The 16,723-nt window shown below is 37.6% G+C and overlaps 1 protein-coding gene across 1 annotated transcript in view; it reads right to left on the bottom strand.

Moving 5' to 3' along the window:
- Positions 1–16,723, bottom strand: part of LOC113533199 (copine-9) — an 89,380-nt gene that overhangs the window by 71,764 nt on the left and 893 nt on the right. The window contains exon 2 of the mRNA XM_026925269.3: positions 10,307–10,347. Within this exon, the coding sequence (XP_026781070.1) occupies positions 10,307–10,347 (41 nt within the window). The remainder of the gene's footprint in view (positions 1–10,306; positions 10,348–16,723) is intronic.

The raw sequence follows: 16,723 nt of genomic DNA, 5'->3' as shown, positions 1-16,723 counted from the left end.
CATTGCCCACACCATTACACAAACAGCAGCAGCTAGAACTGCTGACACAATGCAGGTTGGGTCCATGGATTCATGCTGTTTATGCCAAATTCTGACCCTACCACGTGCATGTTGCAGCAGAACTAAAGATTTATTAGAACAGGTGACATTTTTCCGATCTTCCGAGCCTGTGCTCACTGTAGCCTCAGATTCCTGTTCTTGGCTGGTAGGAGTAGAACTCGATGTGGTCTAGGTCATCAGGAAGCACTGATATTTTTGCTATTTGTTACATTACAATTAACATTTTTCAAATGACGAGGTGAAGTGAATTTCTTCTCCCTCCAGTACAACCGGCCCAGTAATTTTTACTTTTTAAAATTTTAAAGAACAACTAAAGAAAAGTCTAAAGAACAACTTTCAGTCAATATTAGGATATATAAGGATAACACTTCTTTGTATTTTTCTGCACTGGCTTTTATTGCTTACACACTTATGAGTTTGTTCTTTTAGTCACTTGTTGCTCTAAATAAAAGGATTCCCACTGTGGCTAAATGAACAATGGCTTTCTACAGAGGTTGATCGCTGAGGACAATACTGAGGCTTTATTGGTATGTGCCAAATTATTGATATCGATATGCATAGATGGTGTTTGATGTCATATTTGATTCAGCCATGTCAAATATCAAATATATATCAAATATATGTCAAATATATTTTTTAATATTGCATGTCTTCACTCTTTACATAGATCTACTTTAAATAAAACACTGGTCCATGTTCTCACTGCAGCTCGCCTACTGAACCAACAGATCCAATAACGACACTGTCAATCTGGCGCTTCACCATATTCTTCAACATCTGGAATCTCCTAACAACTACACCGCTTACTCTTTGTGGACTTCAGCTCAGTGTTTAACACAGCCCTGGCAGCTGTTTTTTTGAAGGTGAACTCGTCATTGTGCTGTTGAATATTTGAATGCTTGAGCAATAAAACACACAGGTTGTGAAAGTGTAAAATGCAAGCTGTCATGCCTAATCACTCAGCACAGGCGCACCTCAGCGCTGTGTTCTTACACTTCACAAACAAATTCTCCAGTCACAACAGTTCTCTTCAAATATGCCTGATGATACCTCTATTATTGGATTGATCTCAACAACCTCATCCTCAAAAATCCAAACCAAGGAACTGATTATAGATTTCCAGAAATACCCAAATCACAAAGACACTGTCAGAACTGGCAACCCACTAATAACCAACACAGACACATTCGTATTTTTAGCCAAACATATCTGCAGCTTGCTTATGTGGGATCTGAACACCACTAACATGATTGAGAAGACCCAAAATAGTCTCTACTGCCTCAAACAAATAAAAAAGTATTGAGTAAAAAAGTGACTGTTGATACAGTTCTACTCTGCAGTCATCCAGTGCATCATGACATCGTCCACCATCTGGTACGTCAATACCGACTCTCACACCAAGAGGAAACCTGAACATACTGAGCTATAGTCAGAGATGGTGATGTAAAAAAGTATCTATGAAAATTACTTTTAGTTAAAATTAAATTTCATAAAATACACTTGTTAAATACTTGTTTTTACTGTCACTGAAGATGAACGAATAAAAGAATGTTTAATCACGTTCATGGTATTGCCATTGCAGTATGTAAAACTTCTGGTTTTACATTTTTGTGTGTGTAACAATGTATTTCATGAAAAAAATAATCACACATTATCAATTCAGTCAGACAGTCCATACACAACCACAACGGATTTGAAATGAAGCAAACAAGATAAATGAAGTGTAGAATTTCAGCTTTAATTCAAGGTTTAACAAAAATATTTCATTAACCGTTTAGGAATTGCAGCCATTTTTTTTACAGAATCCCTCCATTTTCACAGGCTCAAGAGTAATTGGACAATTGACTGATAAGCAGTTTCGTGGCCAGATGTGGCCGGTTTCCTCACTATTTCATGACAAATTAAGGAGATAAAAGGTGTGGAGTTGATTCCAAGCATTGAATTTGTATTTGGTAGCTATTCATTAGAAATGTCAGATTAGACTTTGCTTAAAAAAACTCTAAAAAAAAAAAAAAAAAAAGCCTGACCAGTTCTGATGAAAGAATAACCTGTAGCAGAATGATAGGAAGAGAAGAGTATAGAGAAAGAAAGGAAGGGCTCATGATCCAAAGCTTACCACATCATCTGTCAAACATGTGGAGGAAGTATTGCTAATGGAACTGGGTCACTGGTGTTTACTGATGATGTGACTCCTGATAGAAGTAGCAGGATGAATTCTGAAAAACAGAGCTATACTTTCTGCTCAGATTCAGTCAAATGCTGCAAAACTGATAGGACAGTGCTTCACAGTACAGATCAATAATGACCCAAAACATACCGTGAAAGCAACCCAAGAGCCCGAAAAGGCAAAGAAATGGAATGTTTTTAAACGGCAAAGAAATGGAATGTTCTTAAATGGCCGAGTCAGTCACCTGACCTTAACCCAATTGAACATGCTTTTCACTTACTGAAAAACAAAACTGAAGGCAGAAAGACCCACAAACAAGCAGCAACTGAAGGCGGCTGCAGTAAAGACCTGGCAAAGCACCTCAAGGGAGGAAACTTAGCATTTGGTGATGTCCATGGGTTCAGTCATTGACTGCAAAGGATTTGCATCCAAGTATTGAAAATAATCCTAATATTTATGATTATGTTAGTTTGTCCAATTACTTTTGAGCCTGCGAAAATGGAGGGACTCTGCAAAAAATGGCTGTAATTCCTAAACGGTTAATGTAATATTTTTGTTAAACCCCTTGAATTAAAGCTGCAAGTCTACACTTCAGTCACATCTTGATTGCTTCATTTCAAATCCATTGTGGTGGTGTACAGAGGTAAAATTATGAAAATTGTGTCACTGTCCAAATACTTATAGACTTGACTGTATTTTTATATTGGGACTGATTCAGTAATGAAACTAGTAATACTTCTCTGGATCAATCCACCATCCCTACTATGACCAGTGACTGTTCTTCCTCACCTAACTATAAGGAATATTTCTCTGCCTTCTAATTACCAAAATAACATACTGTGCATTTCATTTTAGAACATCCCATTAAATAATTGTTAAATCAGCAATGCACTACAAATGTGCACTTACAAATATAGTAACCATCCCTGCATTAATGTTATTGTGCATGCTGGGTCCGTGGTTTATTAAGAAGCATCAAGATTCCACTTGTCCCGGTAACTGATCACCTCCCCTAATACACTGACTACATTCAGCGCATCTACTACAAGCAGTAGTGCAGTGGACCCTCTCTGTCACGTTGTCTCATACACACAGCAGACTGTCAAACACACGTCTCACTATTCACAGTAATGAGCAACTCAGATATGAAAAAGAGGTTAGGTTTCCATGGAAGCATTTTGATTGAATTACACAGCAAGACTAACAGCACTGCCTACACCTAAAAAAATGAAAAATAAAAAAAAAAAAGAAAGAAAAAAATGGCTCATGTATGTGAGCTGGATCTCAGTATTCACATGAAACAGCCAGGTTGCTTGCACCACATCACTAGAATATATCTTGCTTAAATTCAGTGAAAACATTTTCTGTTTGATAACAAGGTAGAAAGCTATGATGTGGACAGTTGCTTTACTAGTAGTAATATGGTATGTTTCTTTTGTGATTCAAATAAACAAGAACAGATAAGTATTACTTTCATGTAAAGGTGTGTAATATTTTTCTAATGTACTTAAAGTGCAATAGTAGTGCATTCCCAATACAAATACTGAATAGCGTAATTATATACTATAAATCCAATGGGAAATTACATTCACGTTTAACACACAGTCAACATTTAATTCTTAAACAGCAATCCTCTGGTGATTGTTTTCATTAAAGAGATCAAGTGACATAAGGTCAGTGCGATGAAGGTTTTGCTTTTCGGTCCGATGTTACAAATGAAAAGCATTTGCATCCGTTTGTGTATTGCACTTCATAGAATCTTCTCCATAGTTGTGTGGCAGTAAAAGAATCTTTAATTTACTCCCATAATCAAGAGCCACAATTGAGAAGAGCCACAAATGACTACATGCATGTTAAACAAGTGAAATGTGCAACTACTAGTTAGGATTTCTCAGGATCGTATGTCTTCTTTTTGTTCCTTTTTTAGAAATTCATCCTTACTTTTTCACAGCATATGATCATCACAGACACATTCATATTTTTAGCCAAACATATCTGCAGCTTGCTTAATCGGGATCTGAACACCACTAACATAATTGAGAGGACCCAAAATAGTCTCTACTGCCTCAGACAAAATGAACAAGTATTGAGTAAAAAAGTGACTGTTGATGCAGTTCTACTCTGCAGTCATCCAGTGCATCCTGACATCGTCCACCATCTGGTACGTCAATACCGACTCTCACACCAAGAGGAAACCTGAACATACTGAGCTATAGTCAGAGATGGTGATGTAAAAAAGTAACTATGAAATATACTTTTAGTTAAAATTAAATTTCATAAAATACACTTGTTAAATACTTGTTTTTACTCTTACTGAAGATGAATGAATAAAAGAATATTTAATCACATTTATGGTATTGCCATTGCAGTATCTAATAAACTTCTGGCATGTTTTACATTTTTGTGTGTCTAACAATGTATATAACTAAAAAATAAATAAATAACCAAACATTATCAATTTTTTTATATTAGGACTGATTCAGTAGTGAAAGTACTAATACTTCTCTGGATCAATCCACCCATCCCTATTAAAATCATAAGTACTTATTGCCAATCATGTTCTTATGTAAGTGCATGGCCTAGTGAAGGGAATTCCAGCTGTTTTCAGTGATTCACATCATTTGGCTCAGCTCACCAATAAGAGCTGACTCTTTCAGCTACCAAATAACTCATAGCCAGTTTTTTTCTAAACCAGACAAAGGGTGCAATACAATGACCAATGATTGTTCTTCTGTGCTAATGAGCCAGAAACGACTGCATGTATGTTAAACAAGTGAAATGTGCAACTACTAGTTAAGATTTCTCAGGATTGTATGTCTTCTTCCTGTTCCTTTTTTAGAAACACATCCTCACTTTTTTGTAGTGTGTGTCTCATACCGGAAGGAGGGATGGAGAGAGGATGGAGAGAGAAATGAGAGACAGACAGGGCAGTGAGAGATGAAAGAGAAGCACACTCACATGGTTTCTCCTTTACACTCAGTGTGATCGCGGTTTGAAGTGCAGGACATCCTCTCTGGCCGATCATTACCTCCTCCCACATATGCTCACAAACACACACTGATACACACCACATACACAGACACTGACACACACACACACACACCTTACAGTCATAACCTCACAAATTCACTATTCTTACGTCTGTGTGTGTGTGGAGGGGGGTCATCAAGACCCTAGTATTCATCAGTATCTATCAGGTGCCCCATGCCCCATGTCTGTGAGCTCAAAGTTGAGGCTCTCTCTGTAAGAAAGCAGTAGCTCTTAACACCAAGTAGGGACTAATCTTCTCTCTCTCTCTCTCTCTCTCTGTTTGTGTTTACAGCCTTACCAAAAAAGAGATGTGCAAGAACAGATGCCAAGGAAAAAGGTCCACAGGTTTTTTTTTAAGCATTTCAAATTGATGAAATGTGGTATATCCATTCTTTTCACTAGGGCATCAATTTCAAATCTAAATTCAGTGTAGAATTCCTGTACATAATTTTCACCTATACGTTTAAAGATATTGAGTTGATATAATCACTAAATGGATAGATGAGGTAAACAAAGTGATCATAAGATACTGCTTTATTTAATTCTGTAATTCAGTCAAATTGTTAATAATCGCATGGATAAAAATATGGATAAATAATATAATATCATAAGAAAACCAAGAAGCTCTTATTATGTTAACAGTAACTCTCTGTGAAAAGCAAAATATTAAATAAATATTCATTAAATATCATTCCAGTATGAATGTCCTTATTAAAATAAATCTGACATTTTTGGAACATCATTACAGATATTTGGGTCATTCATAAATAAATGAAAACCCAGGAGGTCTCCAAAACAAGCCACATTCAACACTCTGCTGCAAACACAGAACCGTACAACTACGTTAAATATTAATTTTTGGTAAAGTGTAATATGTGTTCTGCAAGATTATGAGTTTAATACTGATATAAGCAGGTCTGGATACATTTACTGATAATGTGGCTCATTAAAGTATGTAAATATTTTCAGAAGCCAAGCCAAAATAAAAATTCCCACCAGATTCACAACTTTTTGGAAATGCCCACAAAACTCCATAAACAGAAAAGGTTACAGGGGCTAGAAACACTAAATGACTTCTAAACTGTGAAAGGGATTTTCATGGGAGCAAATGTCTTATATAATGTCTTGTATAAATGCTCCCACAAATGATTTATGAGTAAATCCTTTCATATGCAGCTTGATAAATGAGGCCCAATACACAACTTTTCATAGGGTATAAAATCAAATTTTACAAATCAAAAGGTTTAATTTTTTAAAAATCAGGCTTGACTAATTAAGGAGGCTGAGGGGATATCTTTTCAGTGATTCTTGAGCACGGAGATTCTCAGATAGTCACAGCAAAATTGAAATAGAAAATTGATTTGTAAGTAAATTAATACACAAAACAGAATTATACATAGACTTTTACAAGGGTAATTTACTAAATGGCTCAGAGGTTACAATGTTCTCTATCAACAAAATAACTAAGCAACCAATTATATGCCTACAACAGCTTAAGTATAAAATCTTTTAAAAAATTAAAAAGTAAAAAACAAAAGAACAACAAATATCATAATTCTTTAAAGTTTCAATACAATACAGTATTATCAAAAGAAGATGTGTAATTCCCAAAGCAAATGTGGCTTTTATAGCATAACACTTGGTTGAAATGACCTGACAGTTGAAATCTAAATATTCAAGTTTTCTGAGATTAAGTAATTATTTTTTTGTTAAAGATACAAAAGTGACTTGGTGAAAAGAGAAAACTGTAATTGCATTAGCATTAATAATGATTAAGGAGGTGTGGGAGGCTGTCGTTGAGAAAGGTTTTTCAGGGAGACAGTCTGTTCACACAGAAACTCTGATGAAAGAGCAAGACTAATTGGGCTCCTATCAGCCCAAGTGGAGAAATCTTTAATTACTTTTGTATTGGTGGAGAAGCCAAGAGTCCCTGGGCACTCATGCTTCTTAGCATAATGTAATAACACACAGCAAGCACACACATACCCGCTTTGCCAGCATTCGGCTCAGGCCACACAGAGCTAAAGCAGTCTAAAATTACTCCGTATTATTCTTCATTATAAAAAGGCGTCAGCTCCTTACACATATAAGCAGTGGTCTTCTGACAACAAGTCAACCTCCTACAAGCACACACACTAAAAACAGCCGTATGAATTCATATCACTTTCTCATAAAAACAGTTTATAAATGTACACCCTCACACAAGCAAAAAAAGAAAAAAAAAAGCGAAAAAATAACACAATGGAGTTATATCTCATAGGTATAGCTGTTGGAATATTTTAATTACATTTTAAGCCAGAAAGCAGGCATGATTTTGTACTGTTTATGGTTTTTGCTGTGTCATTTAACTGTAAATATACCTATATAACATACCTACTTTGTTACTACAAATCTGTTAATTCTAGGAAATTCTGAAAAAAAATCATAGTTTGGTAACTAGGATCATATTAACTAAGGTGACTCTGATAGAGACATTATTCTTAGCCCCCTCATTAAAATACTGCTGGATGCTCGATGAAGCCATACATGTTTTACTCCACATACCAATTTTACTCTTTCAATATTAGCATAGTAATTTCTGTGAATAAGAGAGGGTTTTGGCTTGACTGGCAAAAATGCTTCACTTCCAGCAGGTGATCAAAAAAATATTCAAAACTGCATTTACACAATCACTATTTATCAGTTAATAATTCAGCTGACAAGCCTCCATTTCAAATAACCTCATTCCTCCTTCAAGGACAGACAGTGGCACAGGGAGCTTAGATAATACATTCAGATGGAAACTGTGGTTATCTCTAGTAATTGCAAACTTGAGGTAAAACTCAAACTTGAGTTTGCCTTTTTCCACCTTTATTGTGATATAGCAACCAACAAAATTCAAGTGAAAAACAAATACAAACATTTTAGGAAAAAGGAAAAGAAAAACCTTCAGCTAACCTAGTGTGCACGTCTCTTAACTAATACTTTGTTAAAGCACCTTTTGCTTGTAATACCACACTCAGTCTTCTTTGGGTGAGAGTCTACCAACTTAGCACATCTTGATTTGGCAATTTATTCCACTCTTTCTTATAAAAAGCTCCAGATCTATCAAATTGTGAGGGGATCTCCTCGGATCCCCTCGTGAGGGGATCATGTTGGAAGATAAATTTTTTTCTTCATCTTCAGCTGTCTAACAGAGGCCTATCCATGCTAGACTATAGCACGAGGCTGCCACTACAATGCTTCACTGTGGGTATGATGTTCTTTGGGTGATAAGCTGTCTTGAATTATACCCAAATAGTTCTACCTTGCTCTCATAGGACCATAACACATTTTGCCACATGGTTGGGGTAACTGTATGTACATTTTGGATTTTGTTGTGCAAAAGGGCTTCCATTTAGCCACCCTACCCCACAGCCCAGACATGTGAAGAATACAAGAGATTGTTGTCACATGCAGGGAGTGACCAATCCTTGCCCAGTATTCCTGCAGTTCCTCTAATGTTGTTGTAGGTCTCTTGGCAGCCTCTCTGATGGCTGGTAATTCTTGATTCTTGGTAATGCCACTGTAGCCACTTTTCCACAGACACGGTTCATTGAATTCAGCGACACTGGACACGCTGCCAACTATCGCCGAGCCACCATAGTCACGTAAACAAAACGTAGCGACGTTTGTAAACCCGTTACATCACCATTGGTTTTCAAGTCTGTGGAAACTCGTGGCAATAGGCTCCAGTTCGCTCGGCCCAGCACTGTCCGAGAACGGGGTCCGGAACCAGAACGGGAACCGTTTCAGTGGAAAAGAGATGTGCTGCCCCATTTTCTCAACTTGTTGATAATGGCCTTCACAGTGTTTCATGGTACATCTACTGTTTTGGAAATTCTTTTGTACCCCTCTCCTGACCAAAAACTTTTGACAATGAGATCCCGTACATGTTTTGTAATCTCTCTGAGGACAATGGCTTCAGCAGTCAGATGAAACCAAGATGATGTCAAGAAAATCCTAGAGAAACAGCTGATCTCTAATTGGAGGTAAACAGAATCACTTCATTGATGAATGGTGTATGATAATCGCTTTTGATGAAAATGATTGGTTAATTCTGATCAAAGTCACATGCCCCATTATAATAGGGTGTGCACACTTGTACAACTATTTTATTGTGTTTGGACACATTCATAATTCTTGCTTCTGCCTGGCTTGTTTCTATTATGTTTCCCTCAATAAATCGCCTGCGCTTGCACCTGACTCTATCTGACAAAGGTAAAATTGACCTGGTAAACTTGAATGGTCAACCCTACACACATGGTTAAAGGAATTATAGTCAAACCAACATGTTGGGTTAAATTAACAACCTATCTTTTTTAGGTTGTTCTTAATGTTAAAATATTTTAACATTACCCACCTATCTTTCACACCTAGGGGCAATATAGCATAGCCAACAGCAATATCATGCACACACTGTATAGCAGCTAAATCCCAAATTCCACAGCAGCACCACAATGTACCTTCTCAAGTTTCACTATCACCCCTCCTCCCCTGAGTGCAGTAGTCATCTCCAAACACCTTTCTGGTCAGTCCTAAGGTTGGTCAGTTCCTCATTACATTGTTATTTCACTATGTGAAATGTGCCTGTCAGATCATCACCGGATAACCACCAGAAAATTTCTCCAACTTGAACAGATAAAGTTATGTGATGTAAAAGCAAAACACACACTTGGTCAGTATACAGCGAGCCCTGGTGCTGATCAGTGAAAAAGTGCTAGTAGACAGACACATCATCTGTCACATCACAATGCCCTTCAAGCTTAACAGCAGTGCTGATGTTGCTTGTGCTGATTCTTTCAAAAAGAAATGGCAATATCACAGTGCAGAAGTACTTAATGAATTTTATAATAAAATAAATAAATAAAGACATTTATTTGGCATTTTACCAAGAGGCACGACCACAGAACAATAACAACAAACTGCATTATCATTTACTGATGAGCTATGCATGTATGTTTGGTCCGTGTGCTTTGCTTTCCCTGAAGTATTTCACTGTATACTGAAGGATCAAAAGAATCCACTTACCAGGATCTGATTTAGAAAACGTGTCCATGTCCAGTAGATTCCTGCCCAAATTAACAAGAGAGAAATACACATTACAAACTGTCACAAATAAAACCATTTCAATAGACACTGCTTCATTAATGTATTTATGTACTTCATTACCATATATGACAACATGTTGGTGAAATGACAATATTCAAGAAGAGAGGTTGTATGTATTTTTTGAAGCTGTCCAATTAAAATAGCCTTTTCACAGTGTTATACTCAAAAATAGAAACAAACAATTTCACATTAAAAACTCTTTTCTGTCAGGGTGAAAATAAGAAAGGAAATAAATTCCACTACTTATCTTCAGTGACGGTGGGTATGGAATATTATATGTTAGAAGTGATCTAAAGGTTGATGAATGTGCAATTATGAGAATATGCTAAAAATATGCTTACTGCTAATAAGGGTTTCACAAAGTTTCTCAATTAATTAAAGATAAAACAACTGAAATACCACATTTAAATAAATATTCAGACTGTTTACTGAAGCACCCTTGGCAGTGATTGGGGTCTTCCAGGCTACTTGGGTATGATGCCAAGCTGGAACACCTGGATTTTAGGGTCTTCTTCCATTCATCTCCACAGGACCTCTCAAGCTCTGTAAGACTGAATGGGAAGCATCTCTGTATTGATAAGTTCCTTGTCTCTCCAGGGAGGTTCAATTAGGTTCAAGTTTAGGCACTAAATGGGACAATTCATCATGAACATTCACAGATTCGTCTTGAAGCCACTCCTCCTGAGTGTTTTGGGTCATTATAATTTTGGAATGTGAATCATTACTCCAATCTGAGGTCTTGAGTGCTCTTGAGCAGGTTTTATGCAAGACGTCAAGCTGTACAATGTTCAACTTTCCCTCTAACTTGAGAAGCCTCCTAGTTCCCGCTGCTGAAAAACATTCCCACAACATGACGCTGCTACCGCATGCATTACTGCATGCATAGAATTGCCTGGTGTTGCCTGGTTTCCTCCAGGCTGGGTTGTGTCTAAAGCTTGGCATTTAGGCCAAAGAATTCAATTTTGTTTTTATCAGATCATGAATCTTGAGTCATGATTCTTTTTGGTGCATTTCATCCAACTCCACTAAGGAATCCCACATGCTGTGGGAATGTCCCTGTTTGCACCATAAACCTGGTAAAGTGCTGCAGAGATCCTTGTCCTTCTGGGTTCCATTTCCATACAGGACCTCTGAAGTTCTGTCTGAAGTTCTTCTTCGTCACCGTGACCATAGTCCTTCCTCCCTGTTTGCTCGGTTTGGCTGGGCAGCCAGCTAATGTTCTGATGAAGTCACTGTGTTCCCAGTGACTTTGGGACCTTAGATATGACAGAAATCTTTCAGTCTTCCAGGCCTGTGCCTCTTCACAATCCTGTCTCTGAGGTCCTCATGGCTTGTTTGACTTCATGGCTTGGGTTTTTTTTTTTTTTTTTTTTTTTTGCAGCTGTGGAGCATTATAGGGATACAAGTGTGTCTTTCCAAATAATGTAAAATCAGCTTAATTTACCACAGGGAAACTAAGCCATTTGTAGAAAATCCTCAAGCATATCTCACTGGAAAGGGGATGTGCCTGATCTCAATTTTGAGTGTAAAAGCAAAGCATCTGAGCACTTATGTAAATGTGGTATTTGTAACTGGGAACCTTGTTTATGCTTTTTCATTATGGAACATTTTTTTGTAGATTCATGAGAAAAAAGGTGAATCATTTTTAGAGTAAGGTTATTATGTAACAAAATGAGGAAAAGGTGAAAGGTTCTGAAAAATTATGAAAGCACTGTATGTATCAACCACCCCTTTATTTTTAAGGAGGACTACCCAAAAAATTAGTCAACAGCCCAATCATATCGAAATTGCACCAGCAGCAACAGTCAACTGTCATTAAAAATCAAATGCCTCAAACTCATTTGATAATAAAGTTTTACAAAAAATAATAAACCACACACATACAGTTGGGGTCATAAGTTTACATACGCCTTGCAGAATGTGCAAAATGTTAATAATTTAAAGAGGGATCATAAAAATTGCATTTTGTTCTTCTGCATATTTGACCCCTTTCCAACAGCTATATGATGTTGAGATCCATCATCAGTGAATGTTTGAACCTCATTGTGTGTGTACGAGACAATACAATAGTTGTGTACGAGTCCCTCAGTTGTCTTCAGAGTGAAAAGATGGATCTCAACATATCATATCATATAGCCACTGGTGGAAAGGAGTCAGATACACAGAAGATGCTGGAAAAGCAAATAATGTGCAGGACCTTGCTCAGGACAAACAAGGGACTCATCAACAACGATCACAAAACATAAAACAGTCATTGTTCATCCAGGTAACAAAACACTGTATTAAGCGTATGTAAACGTTTGAACTGGTTAATTTGTGTAAATTCAGTTATTATCATGTCTTGTGGACTACATTTGAAATAGCTTATTCAGGGCAGTACTAAATAAAAAAACAAAATGCAATTTTTATGAGCCCTCTTTTTTTTTTTTTTTTAATTATTAACATTTTGCAGATTCTGCCAGGCATATGTAAACTTATGACCCCAACTGTACACATTTCTGGAGCTTCTGTATCCCAGCAGGTAATTTCTTTTATGAATGAGGGCTGAGCTTGAGGAAAGAAAAAAGAAGCACAGCAGCCCAGCCCCATGCATATTCAGCTTCCATCAGCTTTCACCTCACCTCATAGCTGATTTTACAGCTTATTAAAGCTTTACAAAAAAAAAACACTTACAAGTTAATCAGAAAAAAATGATAAGCAGTAGTATGTCTGGGTGAAATTCAGAATTATAAGAGTTTATGTGTGTCAGTGTGTATTTTGAGGCACTGTGCAATAAAAACAGAATACCTATATATGATACTCTAGCAGCTGGCAGCTTTCATACAATAAACCTGACAGCTTTTTTCATGAGACAGTACATATGCCTGTGTCACACTCTTTCAAAGCTAAAACATACTTATCACTTATTCTGGTAACACATATGTACACACAGGCCAGGAGATAATAATTAGACAGAGAGAGCTAATAATTAATTCAGACAGATAATAATTAATTCAGGTATTATATGAGAGAATAAGGGCTGATCCATTGGGGGAAAAAATTACTATTTTGTTAATCTGTCAATTAATGCTAATGGTAACTGATTAATAAGTCTGAACCAGATAACAAATTTATATTCAGCATTAAGTATTTTATCATTTTACACTAAGATAAAATGGGGAAAGTATTGATATTTGAGCTAGAAATGATAGGCTATTTAGAAATATGTAAACAAAATCTGGTTAGTTTTGTACCCGCGTAAGGAATTTTCCTCTTTGACAAGGTTTTTGACTGTCTCTGAAATTGTACTCTTTGTTCTGCCAATGATAGACCAATGGATTTTCCCACAGTCAATCTTCTTAACACTTGTTTAGAGGATGACTAATTTCAGTTAGTCCTTCTCTCGCTCAAAATAGTCTGATTTCATTTTAATCGTGCAACATATGCATGAGACTGAGGTCCATCTGTTGCATAGACACTGGGGTTAGTGCACATTCTGATTACATAGCCGGTTGAAATCAAAAATATACATAGTCCAGACAAGTGTCATTTATTTTGAGAAATTCAGATTATCAAAAAATGCATTTTTTTGCACATTTAATAATTAAATTAATAAAAGAACTAAACAAACACTTTCAGGTTTAGTGATACAAAGCAGAGACAATTACAATATCAATGACTGCAGACAACACAAAGAGTTAAATACAACAGAATCACTTCAGTGCACCTTTTCACTTTTAGAGAGAATGTTTTCAAGAAAATGTGACACTCGCCAGCTCTTCTGATTCATTGTAAAGGCTTATGCAGTGATGTTTCATTTAATTTCTCACTGCTCCACTTCCACATAGCACAAGGGCATTACCTGTCATGGTGATGAAAATGTGAAAGAAGAACTAGATAGATGTCCTGCAAAGTGCTTATGTGCATGTAAATGTACAAGCCTCCTGTTTCTCATCATACACACATCAACCACAATGCAATGGCACTAAATCCCTCTGAGACTGAATGAAATCTGTCTGAAACTGATGGATGACATCTGTCCTGAAGATGAGGAATCATAAGAAATCTCCACAGGGAGATGGAAAAAACACATAGATATCTGCCCAGCTTGAGAAATCTGACAGCAGTGTGCAACAACCTGCCATTGGCTAAAAGTGGATACATTTCTGTTTTATGGCATGTGTGAGTGAGTGTGTGTGTGTGTGTGTGTGTGTGTGTGTAGAAATCCTGGTATAGAAATCCTACCATGGCCATGAGACATGATGAAATCTTTAACTGTGCTTTGGCATTACTGTATACACTCACTGAGCACTTTATTAGGAATACCTGTACACTCATTCATGCAAGTTATCTCATCAGCCAATCATGTGGCAGCAATGCAATACATAAAATCATGCAGATATGGGCCAGTAACTACAGGTAATGTTCACATCAACCATCAGAATGGAGAAAAAAAAGTGATCTCAGTGATTTTGACTATGGCATGATTGTTGGCGCCAGATGGGCTGGTTTGTGTATTTCTATAACTTCTGAACTCCTGGGATTTTCACACACAACAGTCTCTAGGGTTTACTCAGGATGGTGCAATAAAGAAAAACATCCAGTGAGTGGCAGTTCTGTGGACGGAAACACCTTGTTTATGAGAGAGGTCAACGGAGAATGGCCAGACTGGATCAAGCTGACAGAAAGGCTACAGTAACTCAGATAACCACTTTGTACATTTGTGGTGAGCAGAAAAGTATCTCGGAAGGAACGACACATTGAACCTTGAGGCGGATGGGCTACAACTGCAGAAAACCACGTCAGGTTCCACTTCTGTCAGCCAAGAACAGAAAGCTGAGGCTGCAGTGGCACAGACTCACCAAAACTGTACAGTTGAAGACTGGAAAAACGTAGCCTGGTCTGATGAATCTCAATTTCTGCTGAGGCACACAGATGATAGGGTCAGAATTTGGCACCAACAGCATGACTCTATGGACCCAACCTGCTTTGTGTCAACAGTCCATGCTGGTGAAGGTGGTGTAATGGTGTGGGGAATGTTTCTTTGGCACACTTTGGGCCCTTTAATCAATCATCACTTGAATGCCACAGACTATTTGACTATTGTTGCTGACCATGTGGATCCCTTCATGGCCACAGTTTACCCGTCTTCTAATGGCTACTTCCAGCATGATAATGCACCATGTCACAAAGCAAAAGTCGTCTCAAACTGGTTTTATGAACATGACAATGAGTTCTGTGTTCTTCAGTGGCCTTCCCAGTTACCGGATCTGAATCCAACACCTTTGGGATGTAGTAGAACAAGAGATTCGCATCATGAAAGTGCACCTGAAAAATCTGCAGGAGCTGAGTGATGCAATCATGTCAACATGGACCAGAATCTCAAAGGAATGTTTCTAATATCTTGTGGAATCCATGACACGAAGTATTGAGGCTGTTGTGAGAGCAAAGGGAGGCTCTACTCAGTATTAGTATAGTGTTCCTTATAAAGTGCTCAGTGAGTGTATGTGTGTGGATTTAAATGTTAAAAACAATAAATTCAGTCAGACATTCCTTTCCACTACAGGCAGGCGGCCACACGTGCACGCCCAAGCACACAAACACACACCTGATGCCCTGTTGTCAAGCAGCCGAATCCAATCTGTCATGGGAGGGAGACGTGTGTGTGCACATGCTTTATGCAGCCTTCTCTAGGCTTCAGAGACTCTTCATAAAAAAAGGGGTATAAAACTGGATCTTTCCTTGTTGCTGGAGTGCATCATTTGTACCTTTAACAGATCCTTCACCTGGAAGCATGGATATATAGTGTACCATTACAAAGATTTAAGGTACATACTGTAATTGGACTGTAATTGCATTTTAGATTATACACTATATGCACCTTTCTTGGGATGTACACTACTTGTCTATACTAAAGGTACAAAGGTGCAAACCACCCCAGAGACAAGGAATGGTAGTACCCTGTTTCTGAGAGTGTTCACCTGAAGAACCTTCCAGAATTCACTGAAAACTAGCAAAAAAGTTTTTCACAGCCAGAAGGGAAATTCTCATAATACCTGTAATTGTTAGTGGAAAATACAATGCATTAGTGTTAGGTATACAATCATCCTCGACTCACTGCGTGCTGGCACGTGTGTGTGTGTGTGTGTGTGTGTGTGTGTGGAGTGAGCGCGTGGCAAGGAAAGCGGGCGCACCCCCTCAAACACCTACACCAAATGCAAATTTGGCTCGAGGGGGGAATATCACAGCAAAAACACTTCCCACAAAAACACTCGCTCTCTGAGCCAGCAGTAAAATAAACCCAGCTCTCAGAGACTGCTTTAATCAAACAACATGCTCAAAATCGCTATCAGGTGC

The sequence above is a fragment of the Pangasianodon hypophthalmus genome, chromosome 2 (genome assembly GCF_027358585.1).
Source record: "Pangasianodon hypophthalmus isolate fPanHyp1 chromosome 2, fPanHyp1.pri, whole genome shotgun sequence".
Taxonomy (NCBI): domain Eukaryota; kingdom Metazoa; phylum Chordata; class Actinopteri; order Siluriformes; family Pangasiidae; genus Pangasianodon; species Pangasianodon hypophthalmus.
This window is presented reverse-complemented; position numbering and strand designations above follow the sequence as displayed.